We start from the raw sequence: 27,789 nt of genomic DNA, 5'->3' as shown, positions 1-27,789 counted from the left end.
CTTGACGTACAGACGTAGGACTGCTCGTGATTGGCCGAAGCTCCCAGCCGCGGATATCCACATGGGAACTTCCCCAGATCGCTCGCACACGCCCACACTGATGGAGCTTCACAACAACCTCCAAGTGTCCTCTTCCTCTCGCTAGAGCCGCTGGTCCTCCCCACGCCGAGCTACCTGCGCGCTCTTCCGCCCTGCCATGCCATGAAAAGAGCGCAATCTCCCCTCGGACGGCAATAATGTCTAATGCGACGAGCTACAAGCAGCAGAAGGAGGACTTTGTCTCCAACCTCTCCGGCGGCCCCGTGTCCGAAATCAACCATGTCACGGCCGTCGCGGCAGTGCGTGTCCCTCGATCCCACGAACTGCACGTCACTGGCGCGGAGATGCTGACCCTTTACCCGCAGGTAGCGGTGCTGCTGTGGTCCGTTCTGCAGTCGCGGCAGTCCTTCTTCAAGCCTTACTCTCCGATAGGCTTCGTCGTCGACTTCGGCCTCAATGTCGGCGCCTTCCTCCTCGCCACGACGCTCTACTCGAGCACTCCGCTACTCCTCAATCTCCTTCTCGTCGCTCCGATTGCTCTGGTATACATGCTTCCTCCGAATACGGGCGCGAGGAAAAAGAAGCCCAAGGTCCCGCCATCGGCCGAGTCCAAGGCCGGCTCTAAGCACCTCTCGGCTCTGCCGTTGAAACCATTCCTCACGACGTATCGTGGCTGCATGATGGTCGCGACCTGCGTAGCCATCTTGGCGGTAGACTTTCGCCTCTTCCCGCGACGGTTTGCCAAGGTCGAGACGTGGGGCACGTCACTCATGGACATGGGGGTCGGGTCGTTTGTTTTTGCGAGCGGCGTCGTTGCAGCGCGTCCCGTGTTGAGCGAGCGGTTGTCGGGCCGTGCAACACCGCTGCACCGACGCCTCTTGTACTCTGCGCGTCACTCTGTTCCCCTACTGGTGCTTGGAGTCGTTAGGCTGCTGAGCGTCAAGGGGCTCGACTATGCGGAGCACGTTACTGAGTACGGCGTGCACTGGAACTTCTTTTTCACACTCGGCTTCCTCCCACCCTTTGTGGCGGCGTGTCAGGCCGCGCTCAGAATCGTCCCCTCATACGCCGTCTTGTCCCTCTTGGTGGGCGGCATCTATCAGGTGCTCCTCGAGAACACCGACCTCAAGGCGTATATCCTCATTGCTCCGCGGACAAACCTGATATCCATGAACAGGGAGGGCATCTTTAGCTTTCTTGGATACCTGGCCATCTTCTTGGCGGGACAGGACTTGGGCATGTTCATCATTCCGCGGAACATCAACCCCAGGAGCAATGCCAGCGCGGGCATGCAGCGCAACACTCTCCTCATGACCATGGCCGTGTGGGCAGGCATCTGGACGGCGCTGTACTGGCTGTCAACGAGCTACTCGTACGGGCTTGGCCTGAGCGTGTCCCGCCGGTTGGCCAACCTGCCGTACGTGCTGTGGGTGGCTGCCTTCAACTCTGTGCAGATACTGGCATTTTGCTGCATTGACACCGTCTTCTTCCCCGCAGTCTACAACGCGGCGGACCCCAAGACGGAGAAGGAGGCCTACGAAGCGGCAACGAGCCGCGTGCTGCGCGCCTTCAACCGCAACGGCCTGGCGGTGTTCCTGCTTGCCAACCTGCTGACTGGTCTGGTGAACATGACGTTTCGCACGCTCGAGGCGACGCCCATCATGACCATGGCCATACTACTTGGGTACACAGCGACGGTAACGGGTGTCGCCGTCGCGCTGGACGCGTACAACATCTCGATCAAATTGTAGCTGAGAAGCGTCACCAAAGGTTGAACGCGCCTCGCGGGACGCGACACGGCGGACGCGACACAGTCCTGAGTCAGTCAGGTTGCTTTGACATGCTCTCTTCTCATGCCATGACGAACATGGTATTGAGCCCGAAATGCCGGCGAGCAAGGCATTATAGGAGGGAGCACTTATAGCGAGAACAGCCCCACGTGTTTAATGCTTGGCAATGGTATGTTTTGCAGGCGTAATGCCTGGTGGGTGTTCGCATGAGACTGGATGATGTCAATCTCCATTAAAAGAAACAAGACGTGGACTCGCGCTTTGTACTACGTACTAGCTGAACCACGCCGCCGCCGTCTGGAGAACAATCCAAAGCCTTGAAACGCGATCTGACTCGTATCGAACGCTGGCGTCTGGTCAGGCCCTCCGCAGCCGCTAAGCAGGGCCATGAGCAAACGCAAGCAGGCCCAGCACAATGGCCCCCCCTGGTCAGATCTGAGCACGATCGTCAGCCTTGCGCCCGGGATAACATCAGGAAGGGCTAGAAAATAAACAAATAAAAAAAAAGGATGGGACGGTCCAAGCCAAGGCGTGGGACGGCGCTCATTTCCGGACGTCAATGCCTCGGGAAGAGGGGGGGGGGGGGTTGCCCTTGTCTGCGCCACCTCCTCTGACCGCTTCGGTGTGCGCGACGGGCTCACGATGGCCCGCTGCTTGGCGGAGGAGCGTCTGTAGCGTGGTGTCGCGGCTCACGGCCAGAGTATTTCCAATACGAGGAACCCGTTTGCGCTACAGCCTACGGCTGCCGGGCCCATGTGCAGACGTGGTTGTGCGCCGCGCGGGCGTGTGTGTGTGTGTGCATGTAGTTATTGGCATATATACATGCACATACATGCGCGCGGTGGGTTGGGCTGACGTGCGAGGTTCATGCACGCACGCCGTCGGGGCGGTGGAAATTGGGGTACGATGGAGTGCTTTCCGTACGTCTTTGTACGTAACCTTGTGGCCATGATCAATCGGCGGAGAGAGGGGGGGTCTCACATGCCTCGAGCACATGTCTCGGAATGGAGGACGGTGCTGCGCTGCGCTGCTTGTGACGGAGCCGCCGCCGGCAGCACCACCATGACCACGACGGGCACCACCACCACCGCCACCAGGAAAGCGGACGCGAGATTGCAGGCCAGAATGAACTTGCATGTGCGAACGACAGGCAGACAGACAAGCTACATACAACCGCCGGATTGCGAGCTGAGAGCTGGGTTCTTGTGCGAATATACTTTCGTACTTTCGTAACATGTGCTGTACATGCCAAGCGATCTTGGCCCGGAGAATATGGGGCGAATCTTCAAGGACATCGAGTGATACAGTTTACTTACTGTACAGCACAGATTGAGAAGTGATAGGTTGATGGGGTTTGTTAGCCGCCCGGGTGAAAACAACAACAACAGCAGCAGCAACAACAACCACTACAGATCTATGACTGGGCGTGTACAGTCTGTATGTGTGTACCTCCCGCTTTCAAACAAAGATGTCTGGCTACTGCCGAGTCTTTCTTACTCTCCCTACCTCTTGACTCGCACCGACGAGTCTCTCCCGTGCGTACAGTACTGTACTAGTAATATCTGCGTCGGCAGCAGCAACAATGGGTGGCGGCCGGGGGCGGTGGTGGTCACGCACTGGTAGTCTAATGCAGTTGTCCCAGACATGTGAGACAGGCATCATCGAAATCGGGGAAGCGTTAGCGCGCAAACTGCAGACGCACGGAGAATGATTTAGGATGCGACGACGACGACTCAAAAGGAAGGGAAGCCCGGAACATTCACGCAAAAAAAGAGAGGAGCAAGACGCGAAGGTTGCTGCTACAAAGTACGTACGTATTCGAATTGATGCTGACCTGTTGTTGTTGTTGGGTCTCCGAAGGGGGGGACCGCACAGGACGCAGGGCGGACAGGGGAACGGGGGGCATGAGGGAACGCGATGCGATGTGATGCGATGCGATGCGCGGCGCTCTGGGGAGCAACAAGAGGGATGACGACACGGGCGGGCACGGATGGATGACATGGCTCGAGCTTTTGCTTACGTCGATTGCACGGGCTCTTTGCATGGGGAAAGCTAATAAGCAGGGTATGTCACTCAGGAGTGTTCCATGTGGCGGCGACCAGATACTCAACCGACGAACGGACGGACGTGCAGACAGACAGGAGGGAGCCCAAACAGACACCACCGCCGCTACCCATCGTGACTGAACCGGGGGGGGGGCCAAGTCGGGGCAGCTGTTCGTTCGTTCGCCCTCGAGAAACGCAAGCTTTCTGGGCCGGGGGGGGGGGGGGGTTGCTGCTGGCCGCTTGATCGCGTCCGGCCTAACGCTCTGGCGCATGCTGCCCTGCGTCAACGTGGCATTGGCGCATCAGGGGGGCGGGGGGGACGCGGCGGCGACGCTGAAGAAGGGAGCCGCACATTTGCTGCTGCTGTCCTCGTGCTGTCCTTGATTGTTGTCGTGCGTCGTCGGCTGTCGGCGAAATTTGGGTGGGTGGTGTCCCTTTTTTTTTCCCTTTGTTATTGTTGTTGTGATGGTTCCTCCCTGCTAGTGCCCGCTGTTACGTATCGTCGTGATCGTCGTCGTCGCCGTCGTCGCGCGCGCACTTTGTGCCTCCCCCGTGTCAATCGTGCAGACTCCGCCCTGGGTTGTGTTATTAGTACGTACTACAGGTACGAAGGGGGAGCGTTATAGCCTCCCAAGTCATTAGCAATGCTTTGTATAGAACTACGCACTCGGTCCAGGGGTCGTGTCCCCCCCTCCCCTGTCCCGGGTCATCCTTGCGCAGGGCAGATGACGGGACCGCCTTGGCTGCTCCATCCATCGCGCCCGTCGCTGCATCAAGCTGCCGACCGACCGGGCCTGCACGGCAAGGGAATGACGAAATGCGTGCGGCGCGTTGTACCACCAAGGGAGCAAGTCATACTTCATACTAATAAGCAAGGCACAGTGCTGCATGTACCACGTACTGCGTTACCGGGAACAATTCGTACAACGTATAATACCACTTATTGTACTCCGTATTACTACTAGAGGTCTAGGAACCTTGGCTGGGCGAACGCTCCCTTGCGCCGACGCAAACTGAAAGGCTCTTCGCTGACCCGCCGGGGCCGGGCCTGGCTTCAGCAAGTGGCCAGGAAGCGTCCAAGCTGAGACCAGCCGGCGCACCGGCCACACCCTGCTTGCGTGGCCGCGCCGGCCGGGGGGGGCAATCCAATCCGTCAGAGCGGTGGTCCCTTTTGTCGTTTGACAGCCGCGACAAGCTTTGGAAAGCAAAGGGCATCATCGCAAGCCCACACCGCTCTGGGTTTGGTGGGTGGTGATGATTGTGGTGGTGGTGGTGGTGGTGGTGGTAGTGGTGATGTTGATGAGGACGACTGACGATAATGCAAGACGGCAAGCAAGCAAGCAGGCACCATCGCCGCCAGCCAGTGCCCTCTCCATCCGGCCTTGTCCTTTGTAAGTACGTACGAACGTACAAACGTACAGCAGCCGCAACGGCCGTACCGAAAACGAAACGACGCCCTTTGTCGGCACCGTGTATGTAATTTGGCGCGGGCGAGCGGGCGGGCGGGCGATGGGTGGTTGTGGCCGTGGGTAGGTCACCAGCTGCGAAATCCAATTTGTTGGACCCAAACACAGCCAAAGAAAGAGTCTCATCAACGTCGTCGTCACCGTCGTCGTCTCTCGGGGCGCACGTACGAACATACCGCAGTACCTGCCGCCGAGCGCCCGCCCTTGTACCGCCGCCACGCGCGGACGCCGCTTGGCCCCTGAACCGGGGCGCGCGTCTCGACCTGGGGTGGACGCGACGGGCAGGTACCGGCTCCCCCCGCCAGGACCTGTGCCACGCTTGACTCCCTCGAGTGTGTTCCCCCACCACTGGCGGCGTCCACTGGGCTAGCGCCGCGGATCCACCAGGCACCCGGGGCGGGCGGGCGCACATCCAATTGTTGTTGGAGCTCCTGGTGCTGCTGATGAGCTGCCCGGGGGTGGGTAGTAACGTTAGTAAGTCAGTGAGCAGTAACGAAGTACAGCAGGTGGATTCTTGGGGCTCCATGGCCCCCCCCCCCCCCTCCCCCATTAACCTCATCAATCTCGACTCCAAGTCGAGTCGGCCGGCGGCCTGCTGTCTGTCCCTAGCTCGGCGCTGGCTCTTCAGCCTGGCCGTAAACTCGCTCAATGTCCTGCATGCAGGGTTGCGTCCAGTAATTCGAATAATAGTACCAAGTACTATCGCGCGGGGTGCCCGTTGACACAGAACATGGACCGGGCCCTTCTGTAGCAGTGAGAGACCCCGGGTACTGGTACAGGTAAGCCACGGTACCTAGGGCAGGTGCTGCATCTCGCAACCCCCGCCGTACCTGGCGGTTGTGCTAGCAGCAGCTCCAAACCTGGCGGAACCTGGGCAGAAGCTGAATGTGTGCTGTGTTCTGCTGCCCTTGTCCAGCCCACCCCAGCCCAGGTTGCCCTGCCTTCCATGCATCGCCTAGGTCTGCTCCGGGCATCCATCCATCCATCCGTTGCTCCCTCGCAGCGCCCACGCTGAACCGACCGTCTCCTTTCCCTCTTCATGCGGCGGACCCTCCTCTTCGTCTTGCATCTCTCCTCAACGCCTCGGCCGCGCCGTTGTGCAACATCCGCATCAACCGTCTCGAAACCGCCGCCTGCTGGCCAGAGCCCCCCCCCCCTTTCGCGCGTCCTCCTGCTGCGCTCAGGAGGCCGCGAGGCCGTAATTGAGCAGCGACTGAACGCCCCGCCTGGACCCAGCAACAGTACCAGCAATAGCAGCAGCCACCCAGCCGCCCGCCCCGGCCGCCTCTTCTCCTGCTCCTCATCATCATCATCCTCCTCCTCCTCTTCTTCCTTCTCTACCTTCGTCTCCCTCCCCCTCCCGCGGAGAGCTGGACCGACGGCGCGCGCAGCAAACCTATCAAAAGGTCAAACAGGCACTATCTCGCCGCCGACAACATCGCGTCGCGACCTCGCAAAACGGGACCGAGTCTGTCGTTGTTGGGCCCGCTCCAAGCCGTCCGCCCGCCCGCCCGGCCGCGTCTTAGAGCCTCTCCACCTGCACGTCGAGCCTGCATAAGGCCGGCTTGCCTGCCTGCATCCAGCCCGAGCCTAGAGTGACCTTGCGGACGGACTGATTGACTGGGTGTCGGTCGCGCGTGTGTGCATCCAATCCAAGACGTCGTCTGCTCAGCGCCTCGGTCGCGACGGTTTCCCGGACCACTACGTCGCCTCGTCGTCAGCACACGCGAATCTCGCTGCTCGCCGGCCTCTCGGGACCATGCGATAGGGCGTTGTTGGCCTGCTTGCAGAGTTGGTACGTTTTGAAACTCCCCCCCGTTTGGCCACCTCGACGCTCTCTGTTCCTGATTGCCGTGCGCGCGCCTCGTCACTGCGTACGGTCATCCTGTGCACCCTTGCTCGGCACGGCGGCGTTTTTCTTTTTCGGCCCCTTGTTTCCTGTCGCGTCGCCGCCTCTCTGAACCCCGGCCTGGCAGCTGGGCGTTGCTGTGGTGTGTGGCCAGACAGAGGTGCTCCGGTCTGAGGTGTCTGCCTGGGCTGCCCGTATGGTGCCGTCGGTGCGCGTGCGCTCCTCCAGCTGGACGCTGCCAAGGCCTGTTTTGGCGAGGCCGCACCCCCCCCAACGCCGCTGCCACCCTTTTGTCACCGCTTGCCTGGTCGGAGCTGTTTCCCGCTGACTGCTGCGCCCGCCTCTCAGCCGTCAACAACCTCGTGTCCTCCAATTCGATCTCACCGGTCCGCCTGCACTTGAACAAGCGAGCGTGGACTGCCTCTGCCAACACGGCCGCCAACGGCCTGTCACTGTCCCCGTCGCAGGCCCGATTGCGTCGACGCGAGGAAGATGTCGGCTGCGCTACAAACAGCTGCCCGCCAACCAACTGCATTGGCGTCACCCCCCTTGCCCTCTCCCTCCGCCCGCCAGTACTCGACGCCGCACTCTTCCCCAAATCGAGAGGCTTATCATGCCAATCAGACAGCAACCGCATCACCACCATCTTCGAGGCGCCCTCCGTCCCGCAAGACGAGCGGGCACGCCCCCTCTGCCTCGCCCGACCTGACCGCCGTCTCGCGCCCGCCTCGCACCGCTCACGCCACCGGTTCCGCTTCTCACCATCGGCCCTCGACCGCTGACCGCATGTCCAACATGCCTCCTGTCGCCCCTCCCCGAACCTCGTCCTCGGCCCACCAGCCGACGAGCTCCAGGAGGGATCACGCTACCACCGACGGGGCCGCCGTGGCCGCCCAGAGACACGCCCAACACGAATCCTCGCGAAGTGGTTCCCGGGGCGATGCTAATGGCCAGGCCGACAGCCAACGGACCAAGCGAGCTGTCAACTCCCATGCACCCCATGATGCCGGCGCGCGACCGCCGAGCAGTCGCGAAGACCGCCCTGTCGACCTCTCGATGTCCATAAGAACAAATCCGGCTTCCTCATCAAGACAGCCTCGCGAAGCCAGTGAGAACTTGATGCGGGCCACCTCCAACGCCGAAGAGCCCAGCACTCGCGAGGCCCGAGCGACGTACCATGGCTCGACTTCGCATGACGGCGAGGCGGCACCCGCCCCGACAGTAAACATGTCTGCCGAAGCCCCTGCACCAGAAGAACAGCGACGGGGCGGTCGCAGTAGGCACGATCACAGCCGAAGTCACAAGGGAACGTCAAAGTTTGGTGACTTCATTCTGGGCAACACCATCGGCGAGGGTGAATTCGGCAAGGTCAAACTTGGCTGGAAACAGGACAGCAGCGTTCAGGTACGTCCTTCGGGCTCTGTGAAGGCGGTCGTGAGCAGGGCTAACAGACGGCAACAGGTGGCCATCAAACTCATCAAGCGTGACACAGTCGGCAGCAACCCTTCTCGCCTCAGCAAGATTAGACGCGAAGTCACCATTTTGCGCGGCGTGCAGCACCCCAACATTGTTCGGTTAATAGACATGATAGAGACCGACAGATACATTGGCATCATCCTCGAATACGCGTCGGGCGGCGAGCTGTTCGACTACATCTTGAACCATCGATACCTGAAAGACAACTCCGCGCGGCGTCTGTTCTCCCAGCTCGTGTCCGGTGTGGGCTACTTACACAAGAAGGGAATCGTGCATCGCGACCTGAAGCTAGAGAACCTCTTGTTGGACCGCCATCGGAACATCATCATCACAGACTTTGGTTTCGCCAACACCTTCGACCCAAACGAAGATCTGACCGACGAGGAGGAGCTCAATCTCACGGATCGCGAGTTCGTGAAGAGGTTGGGCCTGGACAAGGTCAAGGCCAATGGCATGCGCAAGGGTGACCTGATGCAAACGAGCTGTGGCAGCCCTTGTTATGCCGCGCCCGAGCTTGTCGTGAGCGATTCTCTTTATACTGGAAGGAAGGTTGATGTTTGGAGCTGCGGTGTTATCCTGGTGAGTTTGAATTCTCGTCAATTCGCCTTGACTGGCTAACGTCTTGGCAGTATGCGATGTTGGCAGGCTACCTGCCCTTTGACGACGACCCAGCGAATCCGGAAGGCGACAACATTAATCTTTTATACAAGTACATTGTTTCGACCCCATTGACGTTCCCTGAGTACGTCACCCCTCATGCGCGCGACCTTTTACGGCGAATCCTCGTCCCGAACCCGCGCAAGCGGGCCGACCTGTTCGAGGTTGCACGGCATAGCTGGCTGAGCGAGTACGCCCATGTCGTCGAGTTCATCACCAGCTCCACAACTTTGCCTTCCGAAGTGCAGAACGCATCGTCTCCCCAGGAGTTCACCGAGCAGCCCTCGATTGAGCGGAGCGCGTCTGTGCGAGAGACGCCGAAACACAAGCCAGCGCCACCTACGCCGGTCGGAGGTCTGGCCAAGGCGCACGCCAAGATTGACCAGGACATCGAGCCTGCGTATCGCACACCCAAGGATGCCAAGCGTCGGACTGTGCAGGTCGAGTATGTGGCGCCGACGACACAAACACAACGCGGAGCCGATCCGACCGCCGCGCCCGCCTCCGCAGAATATGGGGACGTGCAAAAGACATCGCCCAGAGACAAGCCTCTGCCTCAGGACCCTCCAGCATCTGCCGACGGCTATGCGAGGGCCTCACACCAGTCGAGGAGACCGCCGAGCTCTCACAACACGGGCATACCGCGTCACACGCGAGACACGCGGGCCATTTCCGACAATGCATTTGCAGGAGCGAGACCCCAGACCGGAGGCTCGATGCAATCCGGTGCGTCCATGGGCCTGCAGTCGCGTGGCAATTACGGGCAGCTAGTACCGCCCACGATCGCCGACACGAACGTTCAAGGGCGCATCCAGCAGCCGACCAACGCCGAGGGCGACGACGGGAGCACGGGTCATCCCAGTGTGAGGGTTCCCCCCAAATTCGCCAAGATGACTGGCTTCCACGAGACCCGCGGCAACGAGGTCCGCGGCCACAAGAGGTCGAGCACCATCGGCGACATTGGTTCAAAACTTCTGGGTCGCAGCGGATCCGTGTTCGGCGGCAAGAATAAGAAACGCCCGGAGTCGCAAGCCGAGAAAGCCAAGAGGTATCCCCCCGTCAGCATGTCTAACGCTATGCCTCAGGCCGAAGAACCTGTCTCTAGACCATCTGTGGAATCTCGTGCCTCGCGTCGCTCGTTCTCTCTTGGTCTCGGAAAGAAGCGCAGCGGCAGCATGACGGGTTCGCAGGGTTCCGGCGAGAAGAAGGATCGTCGACGCTTCTCCCTGCTTCCGGCATCCTTCTCGCTCAAGTCCATTGGCCTCGGCAAAGACTACTCGGAGACTCCACCCGCCGACATGGACTCTCAGCAAGACCTGCCGATACAGGCGCCCCGCGTGGATCTGCCGAGGAGCGTGACCGCCCCTGAGGACGCGAGAGGGAGTTCGCCTTTTTTCGACAACATGTATGACAACAACGCGCCGCCCCAAGAGAGGGCAAACGCGAGTCCCGCCTACCACCAGCGGTACCGGTCTGACGGAAGAAGACCAAACGCCGTTCCGCAATATATGCAGACAGGCTCCCACTTCAACAGCGCTTCCGAGTCGTCTGTGGACATGCGCCGGCCACCAACGGAACCCCAGATGGGCTCCTACCGACACGGCTACACAGATTCCGAAGGCGACGATGGGCGGCGAGTTGGGACCAGCCGTGGGAACCGAGGGGTTCTGCAGAAAAACCACAAGCGATTTACCGACGCGTACGACCAGGGCGACTATCGCGGCCACGAAGGCAGCAGCGGGGCTGCCAAGCGGGTAATGGACTTTTTCCGGAGACGAGGCAAGGCCAGAGGAGGGGACGATCGGTAACCCCAGCATAGGCGACTTGCTTTTCTCTCAAACATACCCTTGATGCGAGACATGCCAGACTGGCATTGCCGCCGTTGGCGAAACGCTGCTGGAGGGGGCGGTGGAGTTGCTCAACAGGTTGAGGGCTCTGCGCCGTCACCCGTCGACGATGCAGTACCCGACAACTGACGGCCGCCTCTTGACTCTCGGGCTACGAGCGCACCCGGCACTCAGCCCTATCAGCACGCTTAATCTTGTCTTTCCGTCACGGCCGATGCTATCGAATCTCCCCTCCAGCGCCGAGAACGCAGCGCGTTGGGAAGACCTAATGCGTTCGTATATTTTCCTTTCGTGTTTTTTCCTTTGTTCATGTTTTTCTTTGGCGCAAATGCCAGTTTGATCTGAAGGTCACTTCATAGCAAAGCCGCCCTCGTGGGAGGGCCACAAAGGGGGTCTGGAGGCACTTTGCTGAGCATGGGCAAGCGTCGCAGCATAGCCCAGAGCCGGAGGGGTTGTATCTGGTGGTATAAATTTATGTGTGAATACTCTGTGAGCATAAGCATTGTGGTGGTGGTGGCGGCGGCGGCGGCTGGGGTGCGACTTTGAGCGGCGGTGGTGGAGGCCGGGATTCGGCATGGCATGTCCCTGCTGGCTGAAACTCTTGAGGGGTAGGGGGCAGAGAGGGAGAGAAATTGATCAACTTTGAGAATGGGGGAACCAGACGTGCCTCTCACTCGTGATGGTGATTGTGTCCGCATTGACGCAGCTAGCGGCCGCGGCCTCGAGAAGCGTGTGCTTGAAAAGCGTCAACCGGTGCTGCGGCATGGCGGGCAGTGGGAGCCTCAAGACGAGACAGCCGGCAAGACTCCGAGAGTCAGTGTTTCGGCAGCGAAAGCCGACATCTTGATGCAGACGCACGGCTACGTCATGGCCCCGGTGATGGATGTGTGTGTGCGTTTGTTTCTCTGTGCCTGGTTGGCGACGCGCACTGCTTTTCCTCGACTACCCTGGATAGAGACAGATGGCTAGACGAGCAGCAGCAGCAGCAGCGCCGCAGTGCGTCGCGCGTCCTCACGGTCATGGATGGCAGGGATTCCGAGATTCTCCAGACCAAAAATTGCTCCGCGATGATGCTTGCCCTTGTTTGACTCGCCCCCCCCCCCCCCCTTTGCACGTTGGATGTCCACGTCGTGTCGCCCGTCCCTCTCGAATGGGGCCGCTGTGAGGCGCTGCGTTATTAGTGGGTGGACGGGCTGGTTGGTTGGCTGGATGTGTGACTAGGTGAGTTGCTGCTGGCTTTGGCGGTCGCTGGCTGGCTGGCTGTCGAGTCATTGTGCACAGTCACAGACAGGTGCACGCACGGGCTTGCATGCACCCATGTTTATTCCCAAGTTGGTTCCCGGACCCGGGTCGGCAGGCCAAGGCAGGTTGGTGATGCGGGTTTGTGTTGTCGTTTAATTCATGGACAGTCGGAGCTGGGCTGAAGTGCTCAAGTCGGCGCGGCAACGAGTACCACTATACCTTTAGGACGATTAGTACTAAGTTAGTACTTGGGAATTCAGGTGCCCAGACAAATAAAAAGACATTGGCACGCCGTTTTGGGTGGAGTCGTCGAACAATAGAGTGAGCGGGGTGATGGGATGGCATCGTGCTCTGGCTTGTCTGGCCGACGGATTGCACTGCTGCTTGCTGCTGCTGCTGTTGTGCGACGACAACATGTGCTGTGTGACGTGGAGCTGCCGGTGTTCTGCTGCGAAATGAGAGAGGGGGAGAGAAGCCGGATATCCGAGAGCACATGGCTGGTACGACCGTCCCTAAGACAAGACAGTGTAGTGTGTGTGTTTTTTTGAGACCAGCGTAAGGGAGACGGGAGAAGAGAGAGAGGGGGGGGGGGGGGAAATGGCATGATGATATATCTGCCTATTTCGTACTGCGCGGACTCGCCCAGAGTGACGTGCGTGATGCTTAATCTTACATGTGCAGCCAGAGTTTACGGCGCGCAGAGATAACAAGTCACTTTTTTTATTTTGTGATGTAGCACTCATACATATACTGTACATAAGAAGCATGACTTCGTACTTGCATTCCCAAGTGTGCCCCTCCCCGGTCCTACGCACGAAGTACATGTTGAACGGGTATACGGCCAGCGCGTGCACGAGTCGGGGACGGTCGCTGCGCATGCGCGCTGCGGCGAGATGTGGTGCGAGATTAGTGGAGGTACCGAGTACTACTGCTACTACTGTACGTGCAAAATGGCAAGAGTAGTGGTGCTGGTGGTCGTGTCTCGCAGCGAGGGTGGAGAGGAAGAAAAGGAGGAGGAGGAGGAGGAGAGGAGAGGGAACAGTCGATCAGAGAGCGTGTGCGCGGCACGCATCAGGGCCGTTCGCAATTTCGGTACTTGGGAGGATGAGTTTTTGAGAGTCATGACGAACGCGGGAAGGCGGGCGGACGGACGGACGGATAGGGCGAGCAGTGGTCCTTGATGTTGGTAGTTTTTATCACCTTAATTTGTGGGTTAGCATGCGGGGCAGGTCGTGTGCGTTCTGGGGCAGAAGAGAAGGAGAAAAAAAAAGATGCGAGAAGAGAAGAGGCGCGCCGAGGGTTGCACGGCGGTCGGCACTTGTTGTTCTCTCGTTCATTCATGCGCATTGCGCGTGCGTGATGGGGGCTCGTGTGAGGGGGTGGTTCTGCGTGGATGGGACAGGAGACGGGACGGTGGAACACTCGTAGGACGTGCTGTTGCAACCCGCACCTCCAAGTAAGTAAGAAGTCGTCGTCGTCTGCAGTGGACGAGAGAGGGAGTGGGCATGGATTGGCTCATGGCTGCTTTGACGCGTGTTACTGTCGGGTACTTTGTCCATCTGCAATTCTTGGTGCACTCGGTGGCGGGCCGAGGTACCTGGCCAAAGGCATTGGATTGCCCCTGCGACAGTGACGTCTTCCATGAGTGGCCAACGTGATCAGATTCAGCACCGCCACAGCGTGGCAGCTGTGACTGCGGTGTGACTGCCAAACGACATCATCACCCATGCTCCACTACGAACTTAAGTGCACGGAGTAACTACCCCACTCCACAATCTAGCAACTGGGTCCCGATCTGTGAGCGCCATTGTTAGTTCCGCCTTGTACCAGCAGAGCAGCAAGCTAAACGTTTCGCTTGCTCGGGTCGCCGCTTGGACAATCAGCGTATCGACGGCCCAAATCACGACGTTTGGCGCACTTGGGCTGCCAGTCCCAGACAGTGGAGATCTGTTACAGCTCCCAGTTTGTGCCTAACTCACGGCTGATCTCCACTGCCAGGTTGTTGTTCCAAGGTCCAGGGGGGTCCTAAAAACAGGGTTGGGGGGGCACGGTACCTGAGATGGCCCACGGTGCCCCGTTCGCGCTCGCGCCTCCCCTTCTCCCGGGCTCTAGCGCCACTGATCGCACGTTGCCTTCTTTGGGAAGTTAGTACGTAGTGGATGTAGGTACTGTCCAGCAACTCAGCACGGGTATGCTAGCTGCTTCCCCGGAGGCTCCTTCCTGCCCTCCCGCGCAGGCGTGCGTGCTCCATCAGCCAGCCCAGTGAGGTTCCCACTTTCGCCACTCTTAAAGCCCCCCGTCCTCTGCCCGTTCGTCTTCTCAACGACTTTCACTTACGCTCTTCCTTCTTCTCCTCGCATCGCCTCTGCCCTCACCAATTCCGAGAGAGATTCACCGCTTGCGGCAAACATTCGACCCGCCGCAGACGTCCTATTTAGAGACAGGACAGCAAGGCTTCGCATAAACGCCCTCCAAGCTCAGGACGACGTTTCTTTCCGCCAGTGACCGTACCATTTCGATGACGGAAAGCTCCTCTGAACCCCCCGACATAGCCCGCTCCCGTGCAATACCCAACGCGCATGGAGTGCCACGCCGCTCGTCGTCCGGACTACCGCATTCGCCGCCCGTGAGTGAGCCAGCGAGGCACAGCTCCCAGAGCAGCGACAACAACCACGTCGCAAACACGACCAATCGCCCCTCGACCCCGGATCATCGCCATGGCCATGCCAGCACCGGCAACCTCCGCGACGATGCTGCCCCAGGCGCCGGCGCTTTCGGTGAGGAATCTAACAGGCTCGAGAATGGTCCCGCCAGTCATCTCTCCCGCGATATCGCGGCTGTCGCATCATCGAAGGATGAGGTGTCGGGGGCTGACGTAGGGGCCGCTGCACCTCGCGGCGGTTCCCTCAGCATCGATAACAGCCATCAAGGCAACAACAACGGCAACAAAAACACGGCCGACGACGGTAATGCTTCCAAAACGAAGCGTGGCCTTGTTGAAGAAGTTCGTAGGACCTTTTGGATGGTCGTGACGTACAGCTGGCTCAATGTCTTGCTCGTCTTCGTCCCCATCGGTATCGTCGTGGCCAACGTCCCAGGCGTCCACGGCGGTATTGTCTTCGCCATGAACTGCATTGCCGTGATACCTCTCGCTGGTCTCCTCAGTTTTGCCACGGAGTCGGTCGCGAGTAACATGGGCGACTCTCTTGGCGCCCTGCTTAATGTGACGTTTGGCAATGCCGTGGAGCTCATCATATTGTAAGATATACATGCCACTTCTGCGAACGTGACATTGGATTGCTAACAGATCCGTGCAGCATGTAAGTGCACAAGGCCCGATCTCACTCTCCCCATGTTGAAATCCGCACGAGAGGCGTCGGAAAGTGCAAATCCGCCTTCGGTTAAAGAGCCGATATGCTGACCCGGGTATCTGTCACTCTGCAGCATTGCATTGGTCAAGGTATGTGTGATCGCCCAGCCACTTCAGCCCTACGCGCCGCTGCTGACACTGCCACAGGACCAAATTCGCATTGTCCAGGCATCGCTCCTTGGCTCCATCTTGGCAAACCTGCTGCTCATTCTTGGCATGGGTTTCTTTCTTGGCGGCTTGCGCTACCGGGAACAGATTTACAATAGCACTGTCACACAGATGAGCGCCTGTCTGCTCAGTCTGAGTGTCATCAGTCTCGTGTTGCCCGTACGCTTGGGACCCTGCAATCGACTTCTTTGGTTCTGACTAACAGGTTCCGCAGACAGCTTTTCACGCATCTTTCAACGACCCAGCTCTGGCCGACAGGCAGTCGCTCAAGATTAGCCGTGGTACCAGCGTGGTGAGTACATATGGTCATTGCCCTAGTCGTATCGGCTAACCCATGCGCTCAGATCCTTCTCCTGGTGTACGGCATATATCTCTTATTCCAGCTCAAGTCCCATGCGTACATGTATGAGTCGACGCCTCAGCATATTGTCGATGCCGAGGCAATTCCAGGGCCCGCCGCCTCGTGGCTGGATACCTCCAGCTCTGAATCGAGCTCCGATTCAAGCTCCGATTCGGACTCTTCAGGTCGCTCGAGGGACACGATGCGCAGAAAGGTGAAAAAGGTCCTTCGTGGGGGACGCCGGAGAAAGTCTTCTGTCACCTCCATCGATACTATCGACACGAACGGCAAGCGCAACGGCTCCCTTGGAAATTCAAACGCCAGTCCCAACGAGGAACTGACTTCGGAGGCATCTTCCTCTCGTCCGGGATTCTCGCAACAGATCTCGTTTACCGACACGAACGCGGAGGTTGCCGTCGACGACGAGAAGCCGCACAAACGCAGCAAGAAGCATCGCCTTCGCCGCCACAGACGCAAACACCGGAAGAACGACGAAGCAGGCGATCTCGAACCAACCATTAGCGAGGGTCCTGAGAACAAAGCTCTGGATCTCGATGATGGCGAGCCGAGGCGCGTCGACTTTGCTGTCCAGGGTGAGGCTTCCGTCGCCGCCGCCGCTTCGACGGAGGCGGGTGCAGATGCATCCGGACCTGCCAAACGACCGTTTCCCACCCTTCGCGGAATGTCCGTCAAGAACCTGGCACCAACAGTCTTTGCGCAAAAGTCGGAGACGACGGGTGGACTCCCGACGGTTACTCCGTCTGGCCCGGTCCCCCGTGTCCGCTACGGCATCAGACGCACAAATTCTCTTCCGGACAGGCTTCACGATCAGTATCAGATCCGAGCCCCTGGCGCAATGTTGCCCCCGCGTGTTCCCCTCGCGGCACTTGCGGGCCTCACGGGTTACGTTGGCGGCGCGGGCGGCGCACCGGTCAAGGACGATGACGATGAGCATCTTTCTCGACCGGCGTCGGTCATCCTGCTCCTGCTGACAACGGGACTGGTGGCAGTCTGCGCTGAATTCCTGGTCGGGTCTATTGAAGAAGTAACCAAGTCGTCGACGATTGGCGAGATCTTCATCGGTCTCATTATCCTGCCCATTGTGGGCAACGCGGCGGAGCACGTTACGGCGATCACGGTTGCTATGAAGAACAAGATGGATCTGGCCATTGGCGTTGCAGTTGGCAGCTCGATTCAGATTGCAATCTTTGTAACGCCCCTCATCATCATCCTGGGATGGATCACGCACCACGACATCTCGTTGTATTTTACACTCTTTGAGACGGTCAGCCTGTTTGTGTCGGCATTCATGGTCAACTTTTTGGTATTGGACGGTCGCAGCAACTACCTGGAGGGCGCGTTATTGTGCGCCGTCTACATCATTATCGCCATTGTTGCCTTTTTCTATCCGGACGGCAACCAGGCCAGCCAGTGGGGAGACTAGTCGGCCTACGAAGTCTAGCATAGGGGCATTGACGATTTCGTCACGAGATGTGTGGCTTGGGGCCACTAGCTGTCCATGGGGCTTTTGGACGAAGTTGACTTACTTTCTTGTATTGTTGGTCTGACTGGTGAGGGTCGGCCGATGACCATGTAACGAGGAGCTGGAGTTTGTGAAGGGCCTCAATGGCGTCGACGGGTCTGTCTCGGACGATGCCGAGGCCCTGAAAGGTGGTATCAATCAAATACTTATGATTGGCACGGATAGCTATGTTATCGATGAAGCCATGCGAATATTGTGCAGTGACAAATTGTTGAGAGGCCGCCAGAGAGGACATGGCAAGCTTAAGCACAGCCACACTCGGGGGCGTTGGATGACGTCTTGTGCTAGATAGAGCTGGTTGGACCTCTTGGCACACCTTAGCTTGGTTGAAGCTAGAATTGCAAATATCAGATTCCTTGGAAGGTTGAAAAGGATTAGGTCATATTGCACATTCATGTGGAATCAATATCCATTTTCAGGAGACAGATGGCAGCCAGTGTATTTCGTGGTGCTCTGAGGTTCAAAGACAAAGACAAGCAAACATACCTGATTAGATTGTGTGTGGGGCTGTGCTACGTGATACAGAGCGTGGGCGGGCTTGTTGGCGGGGGACACAGGACCTTCTCCCCCCCACGTGCCCGCTGGAGCAAGCGGGTAGGGACCTCTAGTGGAACCTTGTTTAGGGGGGAGGGGGAACGGGGGGTGTCCTTCGGGCCGGTCGCAACGACGTCAGGGCGTCGGGTGATGAGAGAGGGGCTTTCGTCTCCCTCTTTCCTGTTGGCCTCGCTCTGAATGGTAGTGCCTTGCACCAGTGATGACGATGCCTGAGCCGCAGCACAGCCACGGTTGACCAGAAGGACGCTTCATAAGAACTACAACAAGTCGGGTGAAAGATACTACAGTACTAGGAGGTGGTCCTTTGTCTTCCCCCCCATGTTTCGCTTGCTTGCTTGCTAGCTTGACAAACACACTTCCTAGCATCTTCATCATTCCCTCCTCTCCCTCCGCCCCCCTTTCCGACACTTTTCCTTTCTCACTCACTGCGAGTACATCTGGTGCGCTACGAAGAGAACACATCGCCTCGCTGTACTGCTGGATAGTTTCGGCCTCGACGGGACACGACGCAAGGGTCCGGAGGCTCTTTGGTTTTTCTCGAGTTGAAATCACCGAACAGGAAGTAGCGCAAACGACAAAAAGCGCCTTGTGATTGCTTATCGAAAAGAGTCGTGTGTGGGGATTCACTTCAGATACCTCTCTCTCTCACATCGGCAGGGCCCCCGTTGAGCGAGGAACGGGAACCGTGTGCGGGCAATGTGTTTCGGGTCGTTCAAGGGCGGCGGCGGCGATGACGGCGAGCTGGCGCCGAGACCCGCGCAGCAGCAATCTGAGAAGAAGCAACAGCAGCAGCAGCAGCAGCAGCAGCAGCAGCAGCAGCAACAACAGCAGTCACGGCCAGGGAGCGGACGGGACGTCAAGAGCAAGCAGGGCCCTGGTGGCGGCGAGGCTCACGGACACGCGGCGGGAGGGGCCCCGTCGGGGTGGCAGCAGCAGCGGGCGGCGGACGAATATGCACCGCCGATAGGGCCGCCTCCGGGACACCAAACAGACAGCTACGACGTTCCCCCTCCGGGCCCACCACCGGGGCAGCACTCGACTGCCTATGCTCCTCCAGCCGGACCGCCCCCGGGACGGCACGACGATGACTACGCGCCGCCGCCGGGCCCGCCTCCTCGGGCGTCTGACGACTGGGCCGCGCCGCCCAAGGAGCCGCCACCGACGGATCCGGCTCACGCCAAGCTCCTCGAGCATGACTGGCAGGCGGCCGTCCCGGACACGAGCCTGTTCCCGGACCCGCCTCCGTTCTTCAGCGGCTACGACAGGTCCCACACGACCAACGCCAGCGAGGAGGAGGCCGCGGCGGGCGAGCAGTGGTGCGAACAGTATCCCCTGGCGCGACCCCTGGTCCTCGACGAGGCGGGGCGGGCGGCGCTCCAGGACCACAACATCCGCCTGATGCCGCCGGTGGGCTTCAACGGCTCGCTCGAGTGGCTCGGCAAGGGCCACTGGGCGGCGTCGACGGCCAGGGGCAGCCCGGACCGGTGCCTCATCGGCTACCCGCCGCTCTACGTGGTCGAGCAGCACGACCCGACGCGGACGCAGCGGCCCAAGACGGTCTACTACGAGGTCAAGCTGCTGGGGTCGAGCCGCGAGACGTCGGTGGCCCTGGGGTTCGCGGCGCTGCCGTACCCGTCGTTCCGGATGCCGGGCTGGCACCGGGGCAGCCTGGCGGTGCACGGCGACGACGGGCACCGGTTCGTCAACGACCGCTGGGGCGGCAAGGACTTTACGGGCGAGTTCCGGCGTGGGGACACGTACGGGCTGGGCATGACGCTGCGGCCTCCAGCGGCGGCAGGGGGCGCCGCACACCGCCCCAAGGTGGAGATCTTCTTGACGCGCAACGGCGTCCGCGTCGGCGGGTGGGACCTCCACGAGGAGACGGACGCGGAGCAGGACCTGCCCGTGACGGGGCTGGAGGGCTTCCACGACCTGAGCTGCGCGGTGGGAACGTTTGACGCGGTGAGCTTTGAGGTGGTGCTGGACCCGGCCAAGTGGGTGTACCGAGACGTAGAGCTGTAAGTGGTGATGGTGATGATGATGGCAATGGCCATGCGGCAGAGCGTTGGCGGGGTTGGTTGTATTTTGCAGTTCTCTTCCCCTTAGATGCTAATAGAGCTCGATTGCAATACAGGCGGATGGAATAGTTGAGGCTAGGATGGGGACGCTGCCGTCAATAGGTGTCAAGGTGCCAGTCCAGACAACGTCTTCCCTGCCAGTCCCTCGAGTCTGACTTATTAGGGTGAACAGCTGGGCGGTAGATATGTCATGCCCGTCCTATGTATTAACTTAGGTATGCACTTACCGGGGCCGGCGCCCCGCTTGGTGCGGCTCCACACCCCGTCCCAGAATCTACGTGCTAACTTACGTACTTACCCGACTGCGCGCACGATTTAGCGTGCCGCGGCCACTGGCGGCGAATGCCAATCCAAATGTTCGATTGCATCCCGGTAGTGGCTCGCAACTGCTTCCTCGCCAACTTCATCACCGCACAGGCACCGCTTCGCACCCAAGCGCACCCGCCGCCACCATGGAGGTGGACAGCGACAACGAGGCGCTCGGCAAGATTGCGTGCGGCGCTCCGGTCCAAGAGTGAGTTTCCCGCAAGACACATGGCCCTTTGCCTGCGCGGCGCCGTCGCTGACCGCTGACTCGCTCGCAGAGGATCATGGCCCACGCTCAGAACCGAGATCCTGTCGCGCCTAGAAAAGGTTTGTGTCGCGTCTCCCTCACTTGATGCTTCTGTCGAGTGCGTCGTCTGACTGGATGGGCTCTGCAGATTGCACACAATGACTTCGCCATCCCGACTCTCCCGCATCTCCCCGCCCGCCGTCGCCTCCTCTCCCCGCTCCCGTCGTCGCCTCTTGAACAATCGTCATCCCAAGAAGCCAACAAGGAGAACGAACCGGCAGACGGTCGGGCCTCCGACGTGCCCGACGCGCCCGCGCCCAAATCTCCCGCTCCGGGTGAATTGCCCGCCCAGATCGCCGACCTGCTCGCCGGCATCAAGTCCCACCTCGAGACCTTTACCACATACGCGCCGCACACCATCCAGCGCCTCGCCGAGCTCGTAACAAGCCCGCGTGCGCATTACAAGGCCCTTGCCTCGTACCTCCACGCCGTCGACAGGGTCGTCCAGGTCACGTCTGGCACTAACATCTTCCCGCTGCCTCCCGCTGTGCCCGACATGTCTGCCATGGGCGGCGCTACGGGGCTCTCCAACGGCGAGGAAGGCAGCGGTGCCAGGGATCCCGCTGCCACGGTGGCATGGAGCAACCCGACTACGGCGCCTCTAGGCTCTGATGAAGCCCTCGGTGGCGCTCTCCTGACGCCTATTCCCTGGCTGACGCGGCGCAGCCCCGAGAGCAGCAACGGAGACACGACGCCCGGAGGCGGCGCGCAGATTCACAGCGAAGGCACCGAGACCATCGACGGGCCCAACGGCATGGGGAGCATAGAGACCGTCTCCGTAAGCGTAAACGGCGTGCCATCAACCGGGCACGCCAGGGGCGTCACCCAAGGCGAGCTTCTGCGCCAGGAGCAGAGGGCTGGCGTCGTTCCCGTCAGCCAGCTTTCTCGCAGTCCTGGTCCCATTAGCAGCCATCATGATGCCCCCGGCGAAGAGGGCCGCAACAAGGACGGCGACGGCACCGCTGGGGCCGCTGCCAGCGAGGTGGACGAGGAGGAGGAAGAGGTGCCGCACGCGCGCGGCCCGGAGGAAATTGGCGTGGGCGATACGGGACCCCAGGCGCCGACGACTAGCCATATGGGCGAGGACGGCGTCGAGATGAAGGGCATCGACGTGGCCGCCGCGCTGGGCCGCCGCCAGGAAGACGACGCCGTGGCTCATCCGAGCGCCGCCGACGCCGACGCCGACGCCGACACCGACGTAGACGTAGACGCAGACGCCACAGACGCCGCGGAGGACACGGACATGCCGAGCCCTAACGCGGACAGCACCGGCACGAAGCGTGAAGCCGAGCAGCCGCTCGACGGCGAGCCGCCTAAGAAGCTCAAGGAGAGCGGCGCCGACGATGTTGACGACGCTGCGGACCTTGGCGCGAGCGAGAGCGAGGCGGCCGCTGCCGCCACTATTGGGCAGGACGGCGCCCCAAAGGCCGCGCCCGATCAGGCTGATGCTGGGGACGGCGAGAAGATGGAGGAGACGTGAGGCTTTGGGAAGTGGGGGAGGGTAGGGGATGTTTAAGGCCGGGCTGTGTTGCGCTTGGCGCCTCTCCCGAGGTCAGGCAGGCAGGCAGGCAGGCAGGCAGGCCGGAAAGGGCGATAGCTGATGAATGATACCACACGAGCACCGGTCTAATTGGGGATTGTTCCTCGAACATGTACTGTACAATAATAGATGGGGCCCACAGGACAGCAGATGAGAAGAGTAAGAGAAAAAACACAGAGACGAGAATGCTGGTAGGTTGAGGATATGCACGAGGGCTCTTTCCTATTGACCTATTACCTCTGGGCATGGGCGGAAGACGACTACTACTACTGCTACTTGGCATAAAGCGTTCGTCCCGGAAAGTGGCACCCATGAGACCGCCCGATAAATATTTCTTGTGATGATGGACTTGATGTGGTGGTAAAATTACACCGTGACCGCGCCGACGCAGTGCAAACATGTTCCAACTCCAGCTCAAAGCTAACTAATACATATGTTCCATGTACAAGCAAATAGGGTGCAGGTTGATCTGGCCAGATGGAGACAGCCACAGTGCTGAGGGGCAATGGAGGTATGGATGGCACATGATGACACCACTGACCGACCGACGACCGTCGTCATGGGATCTCGCTCAGAAAATCTTGGTGATGCTCTCGCGCACAATGACGCTATTCTGCCTCTCGTCGCGCTTGACCCGGAAGAAGCTGTCGCAAAAGTCGCTGCAGCGCATGTGCCGCAAAAAGTCCTCGTCGTGCGTGATGACGATGAGCTGGAAGTTGCTCTGCGCCTGGCGCGCCTTGATGATCATGTGCAGGCTCTCGGCGAGGCTCTTGATGTTGTCGCGGTCGAGGTTCGTCGTGGGCTCGTCGAGGGCGATGAGGCCGCAGTTGACGCCAAACGACTCGGCCAGGGCCAGCCGGATGATGATGCTGGCCAGCACCTTCTGCCCGGCCGAGCAGCGCCCGCGCATGTCCATCTCCGTGTCCTGCTTGACCATGCACAGCCGGTAGTTGTAGTTGCGCTTGCCTGTGCTGGACTCGTTGTCGGACCGGATCAGGATGGTGTCGATGTCGGTGCCCTGGTAGGTGCTCTGCCAGAGCTCGCCCGCGATCCGGTTCACCTCGGCCATCTTGAGCGAGTGGAACTGCATCACGGCCTTGTCCACGGCGGCGCCGCACTGTGCGAGATCCTCAATCGCCGCCTTGGTTGTCTCGACCCGGATGTGCGACTCGCGATACTTTTGCTTGGCGTCCTTGTAGTCCATTTCCCATTCCTGCAGCAGTCTGCCGAGTTCCTCGTCCTTGGTCTTCATGGTCCCCATGACGGAGCCTCGCTCCGCGAACAACCGATTCGAGTGATTCTCCAACGATCGCGCTTCAGCCTGCAGCCTCTCATAGTCCTCGTGCGCGTTGCGATCTTCCAGCTCGGCAATGTCCTTGCGCAGCACCTCGAGCGTGCGCAGGTGCTTGCGGTAGTTGAGGTTGTCACTGATGTTCTTCTTCTTGCGGTCTCCGTTGGCGATGTCCTGCTTGAGCTTGTTTGTCCGCACCGTTACATCAGTAATGTCCTTTTCTGTGTTGCTGATGGACTTCTCCAGAGCTGCTATGGCCCGTTGATTCGAGGCCAGGTTTGACGGACCGCCTCTGTCAATATAGTCTGCGATGTCGCTGTCCAGCATCTTGATCTCGCTGACAGAGTTGGCAATGGCGTCTCGCTCGTCGATGATGACCTGCTCTTTTTGACGGCCGTGCCGCAAGGTCTCATCACGCACTGACCGCGCCTCGGTGATGCTCGGCTCTAGCTTCTCCAGATCCCCATCTGCTCGTTGGATAATCTCTCGCTGAGCCGAATGATCATCCTTGAGTGACTGAATCTGTCCCAGCAAATCCTTCTTCTTCTCGAGCTGTCCCGCCGCACGACCTATCTTGTTGTTTAGCTCGCTCCGCTCCAGCTCGAGGCCGTTCATCTGGTCCTTCATTCGCTGCCTGTCGCTTGTGAGCTTTGCTATCCGGCTTTTCAGCCCCCTCATCTGCTCTGCGATGGCGGCTTGGGCCTCATGGATTTCCTCAGCGCTTCGGGACACGGAGCCAGCCGACTGCTGAGACATGATCCGCTCCACTTGGCCCTCGGATTCCTGTATGTCCTTGATAGTTTGTGAGATGCTGGTGACTGTCTTGGACAGCTCTTCCATGTCCCTCTGCTTCTCCTCTTCGCCAGAGACGGCAGACTCGAGCTCTTCCACCAGGCGCTCCAATGCGTCGTGCTCGGCTTGAATCGCTTTGTACTCATCTCGAACCTTAGGCACTTCTGTGGACAATCTCTCGTAGGTGTCATATGAAGCCCGAACCGCACGCAGCGATTCGAGGCTCGCCAGGGCCTCTTTGTAGTCCGTCTGCACCTCACCCCTTCCCTTGGGATCCAGGTGCTTGTCAATTTTCTTGCTCAAGCGGTCGAGGCTTGCACTTTGCGAGTCGTCAAAATGCCGATCGCACAATAGACATCGCTTCTTGGTCTCGAGCATTCGCTTGCACTTGCTATAGTAGTCAACGAGTGCGTCGAAGAGACTCAGCTCGTTCCTGAGATCTTCGACTTGCTGCTCCACTGCAGTGACCTCCTCGCTAAAGTCTTCAATGACCGCTCCGTCACGAACTTTTCGGAGGGCGGTAAGAACCTCTTGCTTGCGTTCGGTTGCGTCATGGGATTTGGTGTCCTGAGCCTCCTTTGCCGTCTTGAGCCGGTACTCGACCTTTTGCTGCTTTTCCCGGGCTTGGTCACGTTTTCTCCGCGCATCCTGCAGGCTCTTGTTTTGCTTTGCAAGCAACGACTGGAACTTGGGCTCCAAGGTTTCGGGCTCCCAGTCGTCGCCGACAACGGCCGAGATTTTCGGTCTCCATGTACTCGCCAAAGTCTCCAGCTTGCGCTTCCGATCAGCCACTTCCTTCTTTCTGAAGTCGAGCTGGGCCCTTTCTGAGGCAAGACGGGTGCATTCCACCAGTTCGTGGCCGAGCTTCTCATTTTCCTTTTCCAGTTGCCACAAGTTGTCGTTCTCGACACCAATCTGTTTATCCCAGTTGGCCTTTTCAAAATCTTGTTGTGCGCGCTGCAGCTTAGTCCCGACTTCCTCCAGTTGTCCATCCAGGATTGCCTTGGCCCCTTCGTCGACATTTATTAGGCTGGCCTCTTTCTGTAGTATTAGCGTTCGCTTGTCTATGGCGCTCATCCTTTGCTTGGCAGAGACGCGGTCTTGTAATCTAGCTGCCTTGCGCCCTTCCAGATCTGTGATCTGGCCGGTAGCCTTGTCGAGCTCTGCCGCGTTCTCTTTTTGAAGACGCTCGAGGTCACGCTTTCTGTCGGCGAGGAGCTTTTGAATCTTGTCGTTGAACGATTTGACGTCCTGCTCCGTCAAGTCTCCGTCGTACCCCCTGAGGCCGTGGGTCTGAGCGGCGTCCTGGACCATGTCCACGCGAGCTTTCAGCTGCCTTTCGTATTTGTCCTTGTCAGATTGATGCTTGCCCTGCTCGGACAGTTTCGTCGACAAGCTCTTGCGGGACTCAGCCAACTCTCGTTGCAGGTCATTGTATTGCGTCCTGTTTTGCTGCTCCTCATCTCTCTGCCGTTGCATGCTCTCCTCGTACTGAGCCAATGAGTCCTCGAGGGACGCATCGTCCTCGCGAAGCTCGTCAAACGTTTGCTTGAGTTCGTTGACGGCATCCTGGCGATACTCGAGTTGTTCCCTCTTGTTGCTGAGGTTCTGGACAATCTGCAGGAAGCTGTTTGCTTGTTCATGCTTTTGCTTGATCTTGTCTTGCGTGTCCTGCATCTCCGAGGAAAGGGTTTCGCATTTGTCGCGAGCTTCCTCGATCTCTGCTTGAAGGCCAGTCATGCGCTTCTCGGCACGTTCTCCGCGATCTTTGTTGACCTTGTTGTGCGCCTCGTCGTTTTGCAGCTTGCCCAGTTGTTCCATTTGCTTCTTGCGAAGCACCTTGAGGTTGTCAATGGCCTTGGTGTATTTCAAAGCCTCAAAGATTTCGTCGAACCGCTTCTTCAGGGCGGCGGGCTCGCTCAGGGGCCAAAGCGACTCGTCTTGGTGACAGAATATTACGGCGTCTAGGATTGCCGGGGAGACGCCAAGGCGCTCGGGGATCATCTCGTCCAGCTGAGCCTGTCTCGTGGAGGTCGTCGTGCGTTCGCCATTGTTGACGACTACGAGGGAGCAGTCGAGTGTCTTTTGGGAGCGCGTGGTCTTCTTGACGGTGAGCTGCATACTTCGCGTCGCGACATGCTGGCGGTCGTTGATCGATCGGAACTGCAGTTTGACCTGCGCCATGACTTCCTTTTCACCACATAGCTGCGCATGGCATTAGCATAACCCAACGGCCGGGATGACGATTAGAGTACCTTGGGGTCGTGTATGAAAGCGCCGCCCTTGCTGTTCGGCGGCAGCTCCCCCGTGGTGGCATACTTGAGGCATTCAATGATGGTCGTCTTGCCAGAGCCATTGTAGCCGACAATGAGGGTCAGCGGGGTGTTGAACTGGATGGCCTCGCGGACGGCCGGGCTAAAGGACCGGACGCCCGAAATGGAGAGCTTATCAATTCTCGACATGCTGGGTCGGTCGGCGCATCAAAGCGGTAGGAAGGCGTAGCGACTGGAGACCGATGAAGCGTCGTCGGGCGATGAGCCTGGGACCCTGAGCTGAGACGCGCACAGGTGGATTCACGCGTTGAGCTGAGGTGCGTGCTCACGTGCTGCTGCCTAGGCGGGCGGTACGTATCGCGTCGCCCCACGGACGAACAACACCAAGCCCTTCCATAATCCAACCTCGACACCTCGACTCCGGCCCCTCGCAATGCGCCTCACGGCGATGTCACAGACAACGCTCCCAATCAGTATTTTCCCATGAGGCCAGATCGTATCGCAAACGCGGAGAAAGCGTGGGGAGCCGCATCGTCACATGATGAGATTTGAGTCTTGAGAGCAGCCCCCGTGGACCTAAAGCGCACTGGCGAGCATAGCAGGCACGTTGGCGGCAATTTGATGGGCGCGGTTGAAGCGCGATGCTGCATGTGCCGCCGTTTGACACGCCTAGCGATGGGAGAGCGGAGAGTCTTCGTATGATTCGTCTGATTTGCGATGCATTGATGCATCATGGGGCACCCTCGCGTTGCAAAATGGCTACTTGTACTAGTAGGTAACCAGCAGCAGTACGCGCTCGGTACGGAAAGCGTTGG

The 27,789-nt window shown here is 59.4% G+C and overlaps 7 protein-coding genes across 7 annotated transcripts; 6 read left to right on the top strand and 1 right to left on the bottom strand.

Annotated features, from left to right (window-relative positions):
* The first annotated feature begins 105 nt into the window (after positions 1-105).
* GWT1 (Glucosaminyl phosphatidylinositol (GlcN-PI) nositol acylation protein) lies at positions 106-3,007 on the top strand. Its single transcript, XM_047990884.1, has 2 exons — positions 106-338; positions 405-3,007. The coding sequence occupies exons 1-2, from the start codon at positions 237-239 to the stop codon at positions 1,788-1,790; spliced, it is 1,488 nt and encodes a 495-aa protein (XP_047846894.1). The 5' UTR covers positions 106-236; the 3' UTR covers positions 1,791-3,007.
* A 3,479-nt stretch (positions 3,008-6,486) lies between these two features.
* Positions 6,487-11,798, top strand: JDV02_009232 (uncharacterized protein). Its single transcript, XM_047990883.1, has 3 exons — positions 6,487-8,593; positions 8,651-9,244; positions 9,295-11,798. Exons 1-3 carry the CDS (start codon positions 7,682-7,684, stop codon positions 11,128-11,130), a joined length of 3,342 nt encoding a protein of 1,113 aa, XP_047846893.1. The 5' UTR covers positions 6,487-7,681; the 3' UTR covers positions 11,131-11,798.
* A 3,131-nt stretch (positions 11,799-14,929) lies between these two features.
* JDV02_009231 (uncharacterized protein) lies at positions 14,930-15,735 on the top strand (the record flags this gene model as incomplete). The annotated part of the gene is made up of 2 exons (XM_047990882.1): positions 14,930-15,669; positions 15,729-15,735. 2 exons carry the CDS (start codon positions 14,930-14,932, stop codon positions 15,733-15,735), a joined length of 747 nt encoding a protein of 248 aa, XP_047846892.1.
* A 262-nt stretch (positions 15,736-15,997) lies between these two features.
* Positions 15,998-17,733, top strand: JDV02_009230 (uncharacterized protein; the record flags this gene model as incomplete). The annotated part of the gene is made up of 3 exons (XM_047990881.1): positions 15,998-16,108; positions 16,164-16,241; positions 16,294-17,733. The coding sequence occupies 3 exons, from the start codon at positions 15,998-16,000 to the stop codon at positions 17,731-17,733; spliced, it is 1,629 nt and encodes a 542-aa protein (XP_047846891.1).
* A 1,350-nt stretch (positions 17,734-19,083) lies between these two features.
* On the top strand, positions 19,084-20,409 carry JDV02_009229 (uncharacterized protein; the record flags this gene model as incomplete). The annotated part of the gene is made up of 1 exon (XM_047990880.1): positions 19,084-20,409. One exon carries the CDS (start codon positions 19,084-19,086, stop codon positions 20,407-20,409), a length of 1,326 nt encoding a protein of 441 aa, XP_047846890.1.
* A 508-nt stretch (positions 20,410-20,917) lies between these two features.
* On the top strand, positions 20,918-22,558 carry JDV02_009228 (uncharacterized protein; the record flags this gene model as incomplete). The annotated part of the gene is made up of 3 exons (XM_047990879.1): positions 20,918-20,979; positions 21,050-21,098; positions 21,167-22,558. The coding sequence occupies 3 exons, from the start codon at positions 20,918-20,920 to the stop codon at positions 22,556-22,558; spliced, it is 1,503 nt and encodes a 500-aa protein (XP_047846889.1).
* A 354-nt stretch (positions 22,559-22,912) lies between these two features.
* On the bottom strand, positions 22,913-27,231 carry RAD50 (DNA repair protein rad50). The gene is made up of 2 exons (XM_047990878.1): positions 26,957-27,231; positions 22,913-26,906 (listed from the first exon to the last, which is right to left on the bottom strand). Exons 1-2 carry the CDS (start codon positions 27,161-27,163, stop codon positions 23,190-23,192), a joined length of 3,924 nt encoding a protein of 1,307 aa, XP_047846888.1. The 5' UTR covers positions 27,164-27,231; the 3' UTR covers positions 22,913-23,189.
* Between the last annotated feature and the right edge of the window lie 558 nt (positions 27,232-27,789).

This window comes from Purpureocillium takamizusanense, chromosome 9, assembly GCF_022605165.1.
Source record: "Purpureocillium takamizusanense chromosome 9, complete sequence".
Taxonomy (NCBI): domain Eukaryota; kingdom Fungi; phylum Ascomycota; class Sordariomycetes; order Hypocreales; family Ophiocordycipitaceae; genus Purpureocillium; species Purpureocillium takamizusanense.
The sequence above is the reverse complement of the archived record's forward strand: the minus strand, read 5'-3'. Positions and strand labels throughout refer to the sequence as shown.